This window comes from Melitaea cinxia, chromosome 15 (genome assembly GCF_905220565.1).
Source record: "Melitaea cinxia chromosome 15, ilMelCinx1.1, whole genome shotgun sequence".
NCBI classification, from domain to species: domain Eukaryota; kingdom Metazoa; phylum Arthropoda; class Insecta; order Lepidoptera; family Nymphalidae; genus Melitaea; species Melitaea cinxia.
In genome coordinates this window covers 14,917,465-14,935,487 of record NC_059408.1, presented here as the reverse complement: position 1 = coordinate 14,935,487, position 18,023 = coordinate 14,917,465, and the positions used below count along the sequence as shown (strand labels likewise).

At 34.6% G+C, this 18,023-nt stretch overlaps 1 protein-coding gene across 1 annotated transcript in view; it reads right to left on the bottom strand.

Annotated features, from left to right (window-relative positions):
* Nucleotides 1-18,023, bottom strand: part of LOC123660202 (potassium voltage-gated channel protein Shaw-like) — a 307,604-nt gene that overhangs the window by 244,141 nt on the left and 45,440 nt on the right. Inside the window, exon 2 of the mRNA XM_045595302.1 lies at nucleotides 7,133-7,282. Coding sequence (XP_045451258.1) covers nucleotides 7,133-7,282 — 150 coding nt within the window. The remainder of the gene's footprint in view (nucleotides 1-7,132; nucleotides 7,283-18,023) is intronic.

Below are 18,023 nucleotides of genomic sequence, written 5' to 3'. Positions count from 1 at the left end.
CACGCGCTCTCTCAGAGCTGCTCTGGCGCCCCTGAGTGTGGGTGCCTTGCCCCTTTTGGCCACTGGACGGGTTCTACTCCCCGCGGTCGCTCCCGTCCCTGTCTCCGTGCCAGAGTTTTCAGAACCCCCTGAGTAAAGGCGCTTTCGCCCCAGCTCCGACTCAGACAACGAGGTGATGGAAATATCTTCCAGAACTTCGATACCGCCTTCTGCTTGGCCCTGAGAAGGGCCTTTGGGTTGGCCCTGAGAAGGGCCTTTGGGTTGGCCCTGAAAAGGGCCGTTGGATTGGCCCTGAGAAGGGCCGTTGGATTGGCCCTGAGAAGGGCCGTTTGGTTGGCCCTGAGAAGGGCCCTTGGCAACTCCACCTCTACTCTCGCGTAGAGGAAGCATCGTTTAACAATCGCAGTCACAAAGACAAAATAATCCACAACCAAGTATAGCCTATAGCATTCAGTCACCTGCCTGCCACCTGCGTTACCGGGGTCAGGACAGGGTCCAGGGGAGACGACGAGGACGTAGCTAGAAACACTTGGGGACTCCCCCAATATGTAGAATAGTCTTGGTCAGTGGACTCGCGTCGACTTTTACAAATTTGAAATTTTAAGACTAGTTATTAAGGCTTCTAGATTCTAAAGTTGCGGTGAAGTACCGATGCATGTTAAAAAATAATAATAACAATATATGGAATAACAAAAGCACGGGCATAATAAGCCTGTGGATATATCACATAATTAAAAAAAAAAGTGTCAGACAGACACTGTTTCGCCTAGAACACTCTTCAGGAAAACGCAGAGTTGCCTAAGCTCTGCGCCACCCTCTCGACCTCACTGGCTAGGCCCACAGGAACGAAAAGTCAATACGTGTGGAGCCAGTTCGGCAGCAGGTGTCTTTCGCATTTTAGAGCTATGCCACGAATGCTTGACGGAAACCCCATTCCGGGTTTCAAATGAAGTTTTCTTTCACCAGGACCCTGATGATTTTGAGCCAGGTTTATCCCTCGGTCGCCTTTTACGACCCCCACGGTAAGGAAGGGGGTGGTAGTATTCTACTCAGCCGACACCACACGGCACTCACATTATCAATGTTAAGTTACACTTAACCGATGCATTAAATGATTAAAATATCACTTCACTGTAAAATCCACTACATTTTAATGATTACTCACTTAGGCTACACAAGTTTTGGTCTATCATAAATTATAGACATTTTTTTTTAAACTAACTTATTTGTCTATTGATTGAAACTTTTCCGAAACTTAAATAAAGTGATTAATTCACAAGCATTTGCTTGATTGAGGACGATCGAATAATATAGTTTAAAGGGACAATTATCATTATTTTTTACAATTACTAGCTGTGCCCGCGACTTCGTCCGCGTGGAATTTAACAAAAGTTCGCAGAGTTCAAAAGAAATAAATTTCTAAAATAAAAGTAGCCTAAAGTAATTCCTTATTACATCAGCTATCTGCCAGTGAAATTCCCGTCAAAATCGGTCTAGCCGTTTCTGAGATTAGCTGATACAAACAAATAGACAGACAGACATTGTAAAAATGTTATTCTGGTGGTGGTGGTCATATGTAGCGTGTATACATACATATGCATTTATTAAAAAGAAGTTATTTTATTACAAACAGACACTCCAATTTTATTTATTTGAATAGATTTATGAAATACAAAGGATTATTAACGTTAAAATATAATTATTTGGTTTTAATTTTAGCTTAGCAACATATAAGTTTTTCGAAGTATTGGTAAGTGCGGAATATTCTTCGTTGACCAGCATGAACGTTTCGATTTGGTCGTAGTTTCATTTTTAATAATAATTAAAATTATAATTTTAAGATGACTGTTTGAAGGTGCCTTTGAAACCTATAGAAATAAAGCTATTTTGATTTTGAATTTGAACGACAAACGCAAAACAAAAAGTGAAATAGCAATAATATTTTAAAGTTTTCTAAGTTGTTGCATTAATTATATTACTAAGTGAATAAATAGCACTCTTCATATTACTTCGGTTCGCTATTCGTTTGAATAAACAACTTGAAAATAGTTTATAAACAAAACAAAGATTTTTTATCTGCTACAAATCATTTGTTTCTACATATTTAATCTATTTAACGAAAATTTCGACTGTAATTGATCGAGTTACAAAACATACCACAGAGGCACAATCAAAGTCACACACACACACACACACACACACACACACACACACACACACACACACACACACACACACACACACACACACACACACACACACACACACACACACACACGTACGTCTTCCCACCAATAGCCGCTTTAAAGCGCTCACAATTTTTATTACCAACGTCCATAATATTACAAATAAAATATTTACAGTCAGCGAATATTACAAATATCGATTGATGAGAATCTGTGGAATTTTCCTTTACTTCGTGTAACATACGCTTCAGTACAGTAAAATTGTTATGATTTGTATGATTTTTAAAAAGGGAACTAATTTAACAAAATTATATCAATAAATATTATTGCGTCTGTTAAAACGCTTTTCACATTTATCAACTCAATAAGTGTGTATATTTACACTCAATACAGTTTAATGATATTGAATATCCGGAATCAAATAGAATACTTTTATTCTGAAAAGTAAAAGGATATCTACAAACAATTGAACGGAAGAGAATGCTTGTATTTATTTAAAAATTTCTCTCGCCCTCCGCATCGTACATGTAGGTATCTTCAAGAAATATTGACTTTTAGTAAGACTTGTGATGATTCGTTTTCAATTGGTACATTTAAAATTAAGCGCTTTAATTTTTATAGAATACGATTATCTGGCTCCAATAAATAACAATTTCATTATATTATATAAATATAATTATTAATACGCGAAGCAAAAACTTTATACCCCTTTTTATAAAAATTTGCGTGGACGGAGGAGTATGCAATTTCGCACACTTATAGTTTATATAGAGAAGGAGTGCAGAATACATTTTTTTTTAATTATGCATAAAATACATTAAATTAATAAAAAAAACATTACACACACTATCATGTATTTGACACACACACGCACATCTACTCTTTTTATATAATTCTTCTTAAGTTTGTTTAATATTCAAACTTATAATTTAAATTCACTTTGTTTGAATTTCGAACACATGGCGACCACTTATATATGTTGCAGTCAAAACTCTTAACCAGTCAAAAGCACTGTTGACTAGCAAAATCAGTCAGAAGTACTTTTGACCGTTTGCTTTAGTCAATAATACTTTTGACTAAAATAACAGTTAAAAGTACTTTTGCCCAATGGAGCTGGTTAAAAGTACTTTTGACTAAATGATTCCGTCAAAACTCTTAAAAAGTAAAGGTGGTTGATAAAAATAACGACAAACGCACATATAAACTTTTATATTACTCATTATTAGTGGAGAACGTGCTGATATTAGAACAAAAATGAGTGACTACGAAAAGAAAGAAGGCTTTTTGCAAAGAATTTTAGCGATGGAAAATATGAAAGATAATCATTTCAATGTGATGACAAAAGAAAAATTTGAAAAGTTTGCAATGGATGTGGAAGACGCGAAGTTTAATGAAAAGGAAACACCATCACAGTACAGTAGACTACAACGCTTTAACACATTGAAGTTTGTGGTATAAAAAATTAGTTACAAGCACAGAACCTGTCAAATATTTTTGCCGGCTGAGGAAATCTATGACATTATTGATGCTGCTCATATTTCTATAGGGCATGGTGGTCGCGATAGACTTAAGAATGAAACGGCAAAAAAGTACGCTAATGTTACAAAAAAAATGATTAATATATATTTATCAATGTGCGAAGTATGCCAAAGGAAGGAAAGCAAGAAAAGGATGGGTCAGGTTTAGAAACCGATCCTGCACACTGAAATGAACAGCCGCTGCCAAGTCGATCTGATTGACATACAGTCGCAAGAAGATCTCGGGCATAAATTTATTATGGTTTATCAGGATCATTTGACTAAATTTATTCACATCTAACGAGTTAATAGTGCTTTTAACTGACGCTTTTTTGCAGTTAAAACTACTTTTGACGGAGAGCGTCAGTCAAAAGTATTTTTAACCGCGAATTTGCAGTCAAAAGTACTAATAACCAATAACTTTCAGTCAAAACCACTTTTGACCAACTTGTCCAGTCAAAAGTACTTTTGACTGATTTCGCTAGTCAATAGTACTTTTGACTGGTTAAGAGTTCTGACTGCAACATATACATAACGTCATTTAATATAATTAAATTATTATTGACAATGGAAAGCGACTGGGTTCGGAACACAGATTCCATTAATAATAACCGGAAAGAAATTGTATATCTTCTAAATTTTGTCATATCGTATTTTCAATTTAAAAACTAACTTTTTACTGACATTTTTTTCATCTTTTATATATGTAACATATGGATGTTTTTATTGTACACCAAGAATAAGCAATATTACAAAAACAGGAGATAACTACCTACAGAAGGCAGCCTTATCGCAAATGAGCGATCTCTTCCAGGCAACCTTTGGGGACAGGAAATGGTATGTATATTTTTTTTTTTTAATTTTTCGTCTAAGCACGAAAATTGAACCCGCAACACCACATTTTGATCTCGAGGCTAATAAGGAACAAATACAAAGCAATTTTTGAAACAAAACTTCTGTACGCACGCTTGACTTTTGGAGTAAGCTGATGATTGCGTGACGGGATCGTTACAAAAAGTGTGATTAAGCGAGGCGAACGGACGTTTAGAGGGATATATATATATTTTTGACACTGGTATCACTTAGTCCACGCGTGTGTTATACACACACACTCGTACATACACACGTGTAAGTTTAATATTTACCGTAATCCTACGCGTTGTTTCATTGTCGGATACACACATCTCAGAACTATTTCCGGTAAATTACCGCGAAAAATTTTACCTTACCGCCGAGCGTGAAATGAATTATTTATACAAATTAAACCTTTTACTTGAGCAAAATTATACTCCTTGTAACCAGATGGTGAATCTTTTATACTGTTCATGATCACGATTCAATCTCTAATATCCCACTGCTGGGCGAAGGCTTCTTTCTCAATCTAGGAGAAGATCGGAGCTAATTTACCGCTCCACCGCGGGTTGGCAGATATTCCCTACTATGAATAATGATTACTATTAGGTGTCTATGATAACAACCAGGACCGACACCTTAACTTGCTTTCCAAGGCGCGATGAGGATACCCACAAGGACAGACATTCGAAATGGAAAGAAATATTTATCATCATTACAGCCTATAGAGTCCACTGCTGGACATAGGCCTCCACAAGTTTACGCCAAAAATAACGTGAACTCATGTGTTTTGCCCATAGTCACGCTGGGCAGGCGGGTTGGTGACCACAGTACTGGCTTTGTCGCACAGAAGACGCTGCTGCCCGTCTTCGGCCTGTGTATTTCAAAGCCAGCAGTTGGATGGTTATCCCGCCACCGGTCGGCTTTTTAAGTTCCAAGGTGGTAGCGGAACCGTGTTATCCCTCAGTCGCCTCTTACGACACCCAATTAAAGAATATAAGAAAGAAATATTTATATAAATACAAATATCCATTCCGTGTGTGGATAGAATGCGCATTCCATATGTGTGTAGGCGCCGATAAGGCACACGCACCACTACTAAAAGCCGTTGTTTATACTAATTGCGTCTGTTATTTGTTTTTTTTTTTTTTTGTTTTTTTTACATCATTATATCTTAGTCAAAGGTACATTTTACATTGACTTCGATTTATACAAATATAAACGATGTGTCCATTTGTATATACCTGTATAATGTCTCGCTTGTTTAGAAAAAATCGTTAATAAATAATTATAGAATTTATTTAACGAAATAGAAAAAAGTTTATTTTGCTTATGGAAGGTCGAATTAATCTTAGCGAAACCGAGCCGGAAAATTTCGTGGCACCGTCAGATAAGTTTTATTGTATCATTCTAGTAAAAGACTATGACGTCATTACAAAACGGAGACGATATTGTTTGAAAAGATTCCGTTGTTATAGATTCGGGAAATTTCGTCTCGTCCATTATATTTGGGTTGGTTGGTGAGTTTCTTTGTTTGTTTAAACGTTGAGCGTAGATTGTGTTAGACTGAACTTTATAAGGTCGAACCTTAACAAAATAGGGTTAATGTATTATTTGTATAATATTTAGCAATACATATATTTTAGTTACAAAAATTAGTAGGTACTCTCCGCAGACGACTGTACCAAATTGCATTATTTTTTTTTCTTTTTTTTTTTAAGTTAGTTAATGCGAGGGCACAATTAGCATTTTTGATAAGAAGTTACTTATGGGGCGTTGTGGAGAGGTTCCCTAGCCGGCAATAAACTTCGGTAACGTTAAAAAAAATAAGATTTTTATTATAGTCTATGTAATAGTCTCAAATCAGTATGGCGACACTTCCTTTTTTCTATAACTCACTCGCTCATACATACATACTCTCTTTTTCACTCACGCTTACGTTCCGTTTCCCACATGTATGATGGCTATACAGTGTCTAATGTATAGTCTACGTGATGACGTTATTATTATTGCAGTTTTGCAGATAATTGTTATACATTTTTATAAATCATTGTAAATAAAATAAAGGTGTTAAGATAATTTTAAAATAATCATTTTCTTTATACCTCAAATAGCACTTAATATTTTATAACAAGGAACTTCGTTCCTATTTGGTGTCCCACGACATCACAGTCATGTTTTTTTCTATATAAAAACAACAAATACACGAAAATAATGTATGTGTCAACTCTGACCCGCGACTGGATTTTACTCCTTAAGAAAAAATACCACGATATTTAAGAATTAAAGTGTTCTGTTAAATTAATCAAAATTATAATTAATTCAAGTAAAAAAACTCTAAATCAAACCTCGATAAAGTTTTAGTTCTAAACCTTTTGTGATAGATGGCGCTCTGTGTGTTTTACGTCGAACTAATATTACTATTTACTTATATCTCTTTAAAGCATACCGTTGGTGCATAAGTTTTTTTTTATTATTATTTTTGATATCCCTTGTTGCATCCTTCGTTTTCTGTCTACATACATACGATACGTATACACATATATATATACAAAGGTATACAGAACTCTTACTAACCTGTAGTAGTTAAGGACCTGCGCGAAGACCCCGGGATGCCTGTCAAAGAAGTACTCGTTAAGCACTGGGTCGTAGTTGGCGAGTGCTTCCGTTAAGCGCGACAACCGCGTCGCCGGGATCTTCTTTAGCGTAGCCTTATAGGTTTCGTATCTGTTAACAATTGGGAACAATTTATTCACGTAGTTAAATTAGTTTTGAACTTTTTTGCCTTTTTAAATTTATTTTATATGAAATGTGTTCAGTTATGAAGTTAAACTAAAGGATCTCTTCATTTCTTAAGAGTACTTCTGATACAGATAAATTTTTCTTATTCAAGTATCATGCGCCTGCTAAATAATACTAATTCTACTTCCAAACAAATTAACAGATAAAAATTTATAAATTACAATTTTCACACAAAGGATAGTCCAATATTATAAAATACTTTGAGAACATTAACATTTAAAAGTAATCTCCTGGTTAAGGAGAGAACAAAGCGATCTAAACGTTTTACATCTCAATTGTTAAAGCAATTTCATACATCCATGAACATTATAATGATACTTGAAAGACGGCGTAACTATGTATGTGAGTCATTTTCTCAAAAATCCCTTTGAAAGTCTATCATTATCCAGGACAAAAATGCGATAGAAAATGACCCCATCTATGAAGATGTAATGTGGTGATGTGTTATAAACAATTATTTATAGATATATTTATTTAAAATATTGCTTATCGACTCTAATACTATGAGGACATAATCGTAGTCGAAGTTAGTTACAATGCAAATTATAAGGGATAACTCAATAGCTACACATCATGATATAATACGCCATAAGATGACAAGCATCATTTGAGGGTTCGATTCCCGCTCGAATGGATGTTTGTATTTGTACAAATATTTCTTACCGGTTTTGATGTTAGTCCTTGTGAGTTTCATCACCGTGCCTCGGAGAGCACGTTAAGCCGTCGGTCCCGGTTGTTATCATACATACATTATAGCGATCGTTACTCATAGTAGGGGACATATCGGCCAACCCGCAGTGGAGTAGTGTGGTGGATTAATCTGCAATCCTTCTCCTACATGGCGAAAGCCCATGCCCAGCAATGTGATATTACATGCTCAATGGGATAAGAGACAAGCATCAGCTACCGACTATAAAAAGAATCATAAAAATCGAAACACTTACTATAAAGGTAAAAGGTTGAAAGATATGTTAAAAACACACATAAAACATACAAACGAATTGAGAACCTCCTTCTTTTTACGTCAGTTCAAATTTTTATAATCAATTTGGAAAATACGTCGTTATTCAAAATAAGTATTATAAGATTGCCCTCTTATCCAAACAAACAAAGTAATGAGATTTGTTACAAATAATGATATTACAAACTCATAAGTATTGTTATTTCAGAAGTCAATAAATCAAATCTTCAGTTGAGAACAATCGTCTTGAACTGATGAATAATATATATGAAACCAATGATTCTCGATTACAATGAAATATAGTTTATGATTTCCCTCGGGAAAACCACTGTACGTTCAGAATAATAACCGAAGATATTGAATATTTAATTTAATTTATAGGTACATGACAGACATATCTATTTTCTTTTAAATCACATTTATATAAATATTGTTTTTATCATAGCTTAAAAGGTTAATTGAAATAAATAAAGTTTGTAAATCTATTTTTTTATTATAAAACTAGGCCGACAAATAAACGTACGGCTCACCTAAGGTAAGCGATTACCGTAGCCTATAGATGCCTGCAACACCAGAAGCATCGCCTACCTTACCTCCTTGCAAACCCTACTCTGGTCCCCTTACTCACCACAGCAATACAACACTGCTTGAAAGCATTATTATTTAGCTGCGATATTCTGTAAGGTAAAACAATGTAAACACATGAGTTAACGCTATTTTTGGCGCGAACTTGTGGAGGCCTATGTTCAACAATGGACTGCGATAGGCTGAACTGACTGACTGATTCTGTAAGGCTTAGGTACTTCCCTAGTCAGACTGCTTCAAATTTTGACCAGGATATTTCCTATTGTAGATTAGGTTAGGTTAGTTGTACACAGTTTAATTTTGACAAACTTGTTATAAATGATACAAGAATTATCATTTAATTAAACTGCATATACCAACTACATACCATTTCGAAGCTACGAGAACACGCAAAAAGTCAAGTAGAATCGTTTAATTTCAATTCTAAATATACGTAAAATATATCACACTAATTTGCTATTGATTTTGTTTATTTTTTCTTTTGTTTTAAAACTTAGAAATTGTATGTGGTTTAATTTAGTGCACACACACAAACTACAAAATTATTTAAATCAACTCTAGTGAGTTAATTTAAGACAACAGTATGTAGAATTTGGTTGATTATAATTGTGTTTACTCGCAAACGTAAAAAGAATCGACTTCAATTACATAACGAGTAATACAACGTAGGTAGACGATAAAGTAGTCGATATAATACGCGTTATGAGAGATAACTCAGAAAGTACTCGTCAGATACACAAATAAAAAAAAAATATAGTCGAATTAATAACCTCCTCATTATTTGAAGTTGGTTTAAAAGTTTTATGTAAAAGAAATTTAATGCCCTGCTAGGATAACATTACATAATAGAACTTTTTAATATTTTAGTATTAATTTTACTGTTAAATATAATATACGTCCAGACACACAAAAAAATCTTCTTTATAACAATAGGTCAGGGAAAAAGTATTTTCGTATTTTTCTTTTTATTAAAAAGTTGCGATAAAATCTTTTTTTTTTATTGTTTGTAACTGGCTGGTTTTGATACCATGAAAAGGCGACATTTAAAAAATGAAATTAAAAAGTAAAAAAGTTTCCCGCCACTTTTCATTGGTTTCCTGTCCGCCATAATGGATGAATTCAACGACGAAATTCGGTACATTTTAAAGTTTAGCTTTGAAAAAGTAAAAACGTGACTCAAGCGGTGAAAAAAATTTTGTGACGTTTATAGACCTAATGCAGTGTCAGTAAGAATACCAAATTGATTTCAGCGTTTTCAGTCAGGAAATTTTGAGGTCAAAGATGCATTTCGCTCTGGTCACCCAGTTGCGGATAAACGTGACGACATTTTTGAAAAAGTGTAGTTAGGTCGATATCTGAGTATTTACGATATAGCTAAAGATCTGAGAGCTGGCCGTAAAACAGTTTTGACCGATTTGGAAAAGGCTGACTCTACAAAAAGCTTGACCTTGTACTCATTTGTGTTTATCTCTTAAGACGTAATAATATCGAACTACGTTTAAAGAAATTGATCACTGGTGACGAAAAGTGGATCACCTACGATAAAAATGTTCAAAAGAAATCGTAGTCAAAGGTCAAAACTATCAGGAATTCTGGTTGACAATAAGCTGATGTTAATGTAATGACGAGCTTTTACCACCAGGCAAAACCATCGATTCGGATTTCTACTATCTACAGCTGATGAAACTTAAGCAATAAATCGAGAATAAGCGGCCGGAATTGATCACTAGAAAAAGTATGGTCTTTCATCACGACAACGCCCGACCACATACTTTTTTAGCCAACATATAGCCCTGATCTTGCACTATTAGATTTCCATCTGTTTCGGTTTCTTCACAATTCTTTAGGTAGTGTTAGTGTACATCAAGAGAGGACTGTCAAAACTACTTGTCGCGGTTTTTGATGAAAAGTCCCAAAATGTCTTGACCAACGGAATCCTGTCACTACCTACAAGATAGCGGCAAATTAGCGAACAAAATTTTACATATATGTAGGATGTGTAACTTTAAAGACGAATGCGTGAAAGGGAATGTAAGAGTGAGTATGCATGATGTGAAGAATGATTGACATTGACAGACGAACGTGTGACAGAGAGTGTGGGTATGGCGCTAAGAGAGTAAAGACGGCAAGACGTGTGTAATTCAATTTTCTGTGTATTCGATTAAACCAATATTTTAACGACTGTGGATTTATTTGATTTTATCCCACATATATATTATATCTAACTGTGTTATTTTTCAGTTCGCAAAGTTATAAAATAAATAAATTTGTAAAATAAAAGTAGCCTAAGTTACTCCTTATTATATCAGCTATCTGCTAGTAAAAGTCCCCTCAAAATCGACTCAGCCGACAAACAGACAGACAGACAAAAATTGGAAAAATGTTATTTTAGTATATGTACCGTGTCCATATGTATTTAGTAAAAAGCGATTATTTTAATATTACAAACAGACGCTCCAATTTTATTTATTTTTATAGATGATGATGTATGTAGGATATAGGTTAATGTATAGAAATTTTGTAAATTTTTAACTTGAATTTCTATATAAAATAGGAAGAAACTTTTTCCCGACCTAATAGACAATATAATATAATTTTCCGTACATTTGTAAGAAAATTTCTCAAGAAAGGTTCCCTTCATGTGTCAGATTCAATTTTAATCGAGTTCTGATTTTCAAAGGATCTGAAATCAAAGCTTTCATGAAAGATGATTTCCAAAAGTCTACTCGAAAATCTCTTAAGAATATGGATGTTCGTTTTTTCTTTGGAGATGTTGAAACGATATTATAAATTTGACAGTTTTGTTGTTCCTTGATGTCAATAAGCTCTTACTAACTGACGTAAAATCCAAGACTTAACTTACTTGTATACTATATATAAAACTACCCTCCCGGACAGACTTCGTTCTGTTTATTTATATATATATATAATTTTTTTTTTTGTTTTAAAACTTTCCGTGGGACTTAAGGAACATACAAAAAATAAATAAGCCGAATCGGTCGATCCGCTATCGGCGATGCGCTAAGCAATATTAATTTTTATTTACATAGATTTAGTTACCTTATTGTAATATTATTTCAAACATTATTCTTAGTACTTCTTTTATGATTGTTTTAGTAGTACAAAAATACTGAATTAATAAATATATGACCCGTAAATTATAATTTTAATGTACCTTTAAAACTGTATTCTTATAAAAAAATAATATATAAATAAAAATAAAATCTTCTCAGTTATAAACCGGATAAGTCGATTCAAACGCATTTATACTCTGGATTTACTGAGCCATAATAATAAATTCTTTATACGTTTAGTTTATCTACACATAGCAGTGTAAAAGTAAATACATATCCGCGTGGGAGTTCACGCACTACGCGAACACGTGTATATCTTGAAAGGTCGAGAGGTCTAAAATTCCAAGCGTTAAATTAATTTAAAAATTCATCTGGAGCTCGACGGTGAAAGCGAACATCGTGGAAATGAAACGGAAATGTACACACTAACTACAAACCATACATTTAATTTTCTTAGACGAGATGTTTTAGTAGTAGGCTAGTGCGATGTTAGTATACATCATTAAAATTCTCTCATGTATAAAAGAAAATCTACAACGCGTAATATTTTTTTTATTATTTATTTAGTATTATATGTACAAACATAATGTATCTCTTTAGCCTGTAATATCCAACTGCTGGGCATAGGCTTCTTTCCCCATGTAGGACAAGGACCAGAGCTTAATCCACCACGCTGCTCCAATGCGGGTTAGCGGATAATTATATCCCTGCTATGAGTAACAATCGCTATCAGGTGTACATGATAACAACCAGGACCGACGGCTTAGCGTGCTCTCCGAGACACGGTGGGGAAACCAAGGGAACAAGGACTGCACAAACAACCAGACCGCGGCAAACGGCGAATACAAATGTTTTTTATTTGCGATGATTGAACCCGCAACCGCCAGCACAACAGCCACAAACCAGTGCTGTGACCGTTGCGCCGACATAACGTCGTCACATAATGCGTAAATCAAATTCAATTTTTTTTAATACAGTATGTTTCAAAAATACAATCAAATTGTAAAATTATATTAATTAAATAAAAAAAATATCATTGTCATTTCGAAATAACCGAGTCGTAATATAAATTCTACAGAGAATTAGCAAAAAATGCGCTGTAACTATAGAAAAAAAAAGCTTTATAGATATCTTGCATGAAATACAGAGCCTCTAAAACCACACGTCTTTATCATTTAATTATTCTTCAACATACTTTGGCTATTTAGCTATTTTGCACGCCTCATAAGCGAAGCGGGTGAGGTTGTGATCTACACTCGCCTTACAAAAAATCAAGCGATTTCTTGAACTAAAATTGTCTCTATTTATTATCTATCACACCTTGTAGAACTATATTTACATATAAAGATTGTGGAAAAATACTAGTTTCAACACTTATGACATTTTTAAAAGACATTTTGCTTTTCAAATAATTAAAAAAAAATGTGTAAAAAAATCATTCCGTGGACGTCCCGGCTGCTAAATGTATCTATGAAAACTGACGTGGTCACGATAACTGCCGAAGAAACTCAACTGATCAAGTTCATTTATTTTTATGCACAAAATTAAATAAATAAATAAAATTATCAATAAACTAAAATAATCGTATAAAATGATTATAAGACATGCACTTTTGAATTTTCGAATTTATTTCAATATCAAATGTCAATTGTGACATGTGATGACGTTTGTAAAATACTGTCTTCAATATAATTGTTTCAATTGAAATTTCATTATGTTAAGGCTTCGCTGATCAAAGTGAAATAAAGTCGGCCATCTTTGATTGTAAAACCAATGTGATAAGTGATTGATTGCCTTTGATAGAATAGATTATAATTTCAAAGTGCAAAATATCTTGTTTTTATTGCTTTCTTTCTGTACTGTGTGTTTCTTGATTTTGGTGACCAGCCTGTTGGCGCAGATTGTAGTGGTCTTGTTTTTTGCTCCGCGGAATGCGGGTTCGATTTCCACCTGAGTCTGGGTGTATATGTTTAATTATATATTAATATAAGTATTATTATTAATACAAGCAGTTGCTTATCATTTTAACAGACGAGTGTGTGTATGTCGCCTTCGGCGACCAGCCCCAGCCGCTCCTCTACGCATTCGTTCGCGCGCTTTCGCACGGCGGGCGAGGGCTGCCCTTCCCTCCGCGCCTCCGCGACACAAAAAAAACACTCTAGGGGTAGGACAGACTCAAAACTTTAACCATGGATATCTCCATAACCATGGGGTTTTGAGGTGTGACAGTGTTACCTTGTATAGATTCCCCTACACCCTCCACCCTCCACACCCAAAAACCCCATAATTCGGTTTTTCTAATTCGGTTTTACCTAATCTAGATCTTAGCCTTTATTTTATTTTGATCTCAGGATACATAACAAATTACAAAACTAATATATTTTTCAAAATAGAGTAATAACTTAATATCGAAAAATTATAAGGACTAGCTGACCCGCCAAACGCTGTTTTATCTTGCAAACTATCAAACGCATAACGCTTTTCCAATTTCCTGCATAAATGTTCTAAATTTTTATTCTTTAAGAACTTGCTACAGACTATTAAACATTACAAAAAATTAGTCGAGCCATTCTTCTGTTTTATCCTTAGGAGCATGTTTAACGAATAATTTTTATTTATATGTAAATAAAACCCTAATACTGATCAATCAATCAATCATTACAGCCTATACAGTCCACTGCTGGACATAGGCCTCCACAAGTTGACGCCAAAAATAACGTGAACTCATGTGTTTTGCCCATAGTCACCACGCTGGGCAGGCGGGTTGGTGACCGCAATACTGGCTTTGTCACACCGAAGACGCTGCTGCCCGTCTTCGGCCTGTGTATTTCAAAGCCAGCAGTTGGATGGCTATCCCGCCATCGGTCGGCTTCTTAAGTTCCAAGGTGGTTGTGGAACCTTGTTATCCCTTAGTCGCCTCTTACGACACCCACGGGAAGAGAGGGGGTGGCTAAATTCTTTAGTGCCGTAGCCACACAGCACATACTGATATTACAAAAAAATTATGTAAACACGTACTATCAAATTCCTTCAAAGCATAATGAAAATTTTAAAATTGTATCCAATAGTTCAGATGCTATAGTTAGGATATTCAAATGATAGGGTAGCTTAGGAAAGACAGAATACAAGCCGTGATTTAATTCTCACGTCAAAATGTCAAAACAACTGCAAGCCGTATTATAGTGGCAGCCTCTTCTCAGCGGAATCTACATTCCGAACCAGCGATTCAGGTTAACTGACATGACGGACTTGTAAATTGAGGCTTCAAAGTGCTCATACAACTTGAGCAAAGTATTTTTAGCTTCGAAGTAAAACTTCTTTACGCAAGCTGGTGAATGCGTGACGAGAGTTACGAAAAGTGTGATCAGGTGAGTTGAACGGAAGTTGAGAAATATCTCTCTTAATAAGTTAGATGGAGTTAAAAAAGTTTTACTTCAGTTTACAGAATTTAAGTGACACGAGATGTTATCTCCATTTCATTTCATGATTGTTGTTTTATTTATTAATGCCACGATTTTCGTAGGGACCGAAAGACAGACAAATATTAATCGTAGATAGTAGAAGAACACAAGTAATACTAAAACAATAAGGCTTGTACAAAAGGGTTTTGTTACAAATTCGCTGTAAATGTTTAAGGAGACTTCTCTAGAATCCTGGATTTTGTAATAAGATGAATGAAAAACGACATTTATTTCCTGTAACTAAGGTTATGCGTGATTGTCAAACAAACATACAAATATTCTTAAACTAATTGTTTTGAGATGTATAGCTCCTTAAGAACCCGATGAATCCTACAGAGTTTATTCTCAATAAATCTCAATCAATATCAGACATTACTCGGTTAAAAGCTTATTGTTTGTACTATTTACATAATAATGTAGGTGCAATGTGTATGTTTACGTATATTTTTATAATGTTTTTATAATAACATTTGTTACTAATTACTGTTATCTTCTTTTTAGCGTTTTAAACACAATTATTCTAAATTTTCCCTTTCGCACGTCCACAAACGTTCTTTGTTGTACGTTACACGGTTGGCTGGTTAAGTTTATACATTTAAATCCGCTTTTTGTACAATAATATTCTATGTTCTGCATATTAATATAAAATAATTGTTTGCTCGCAAACAAAAAAAAAACGACTTTAATTACATCGACTAGTAGTACAACGTAAGTAGACGAAAAAAATGGTAATAGTAGCCACTACGATTTTGTTCTCCACGATTTCTCTGGGAAGACATCATCAGACCCTGGTTTCCTTATCATGGAACCACTTTTGGAATATCTTCTTTCCAACAAAAAAATTATCATTAAAATCGGTTCATAAACGACGAAGTTATCTGCGAACACACATAAAACCTCTTCTCATTCCTCCTTTTTTATGGAGTCGGTTAATAAGATAACTTCTAATAGTAATAATCGCTTATTCTTACATAAAGAGAATAGAGGTTAGTTAGACCTATAAACTTCCAAAACTCATTCACTTAGAAGAGATCAAGTCAGACGACTCCACAGTAAATGATTAACACTCATTAGCGCAAACCCATTTTAGTCTAAGCAATTAAACTTTGATTAAAAATGTTTTAAGTAATTAAAAGTCGAGTATTATCTGATGTTCGTGGAAGCCACTGAGATTGACGGCTTAATAAACTTTCAAAATTATAACGAAAAGTCAAAATAAACAAAGTTGAAACTCAATATTATTTGTAGAATATTCTTAATGAACCAATGATCTACATAGTTCTACGGATTCCTTAATATGACTTTTAAAAGCATGGCTGTATAAAATCTTGGTTGATTGATTCAGTTTGTTTCAAAAAATTCAAAAAAAAATATATTTCAAATTGTAATCAACGCTTTTGAAACTGGCACTTGGACTCTGATCTTTTATTGAACACATTTTTTGTTAAAATGTCAGTGGTTTTCTGATAACAGAGTTAAAACTTAATACGATAACGACGATACTGATGAGCCTGTAACATCCCACGGTTGGGCATAGGCCTCTTTCTCCATGAAGGAAGGATTGAAGCTTAATCTACCACGCTGCTCCACTGCGGCTTAGTGTATATATTCTCCACTATAAGTAACGATTGCTATCAGGTTTTTATGATAGACACAAGCAGGCAATGTTTTAGGTGTAAATTGATTTAACTGTACAAGTATCACCTATCACATAATTTAAGCACTTAAATACTTTTAAAAATACTTCAAAGAAGTACACTTTGTCTTCTAGGTGCACCACTTTTTGATGAAGGCATACAGCCATTTTTGGATAGTAAAATTAAAATATTTGTTGAAAACACTGACAAATTGGGCACTCTAAATTCTCATATTGCCTACACTATATTAAAATATTGTCTATTTGTCCCAAAATTAATGTATATTTTACGCGCAAGCCCAATTTGGAAATTTCCTGGAATGACCGAAAAACTTGATGCCACTTTAAAAAATTCATTAGAAAAAATTCTAAATTTATCTTTTGATGAAAATTCATGGACCCAAGCTACTTTACCAATTAGAGATGGTGGCATCGGTGTGAGAAAAATTTCGAGTGTCGCTCTTCCTGCGTTTCTTGCTTCTGTGCATAGTATCAAGGGTTTATGTTCTGACATCTTAAAATCGAATTCAGTCCAAATTACAGATGCTACAGACGCAATAGAAACTGGAAGTTAATGTGTCCTAATGACGATATCCCGAAGGATGTTACAAAACAAAAACTTTGGGATATACCAATAGTTCACAATACTCATATAAGTTTGACGCAAAATCTTACAAGTGACAAAAACCGTGCCAGGCTTCTAGCTGTGTCAAATAAAGAGTCAGGTCACTGGTTACACGCAATCATTATTACAGCCTATACGGTCCACTGCTGGACATATAGGCCTCCACAAGTTTACGTCAAAAATAACGTGAACTCATGTGTTTTGCCCATAGTCACCACGCTGGGCAGGCGGGTTGGTGACCGCAGTACTGGCTTTGTCGCACTAAAGACGCTGCTGCCCGTCTTCGGCCTGTGTGTTTCACGCAATGCCGTCAAAAAATCTTGA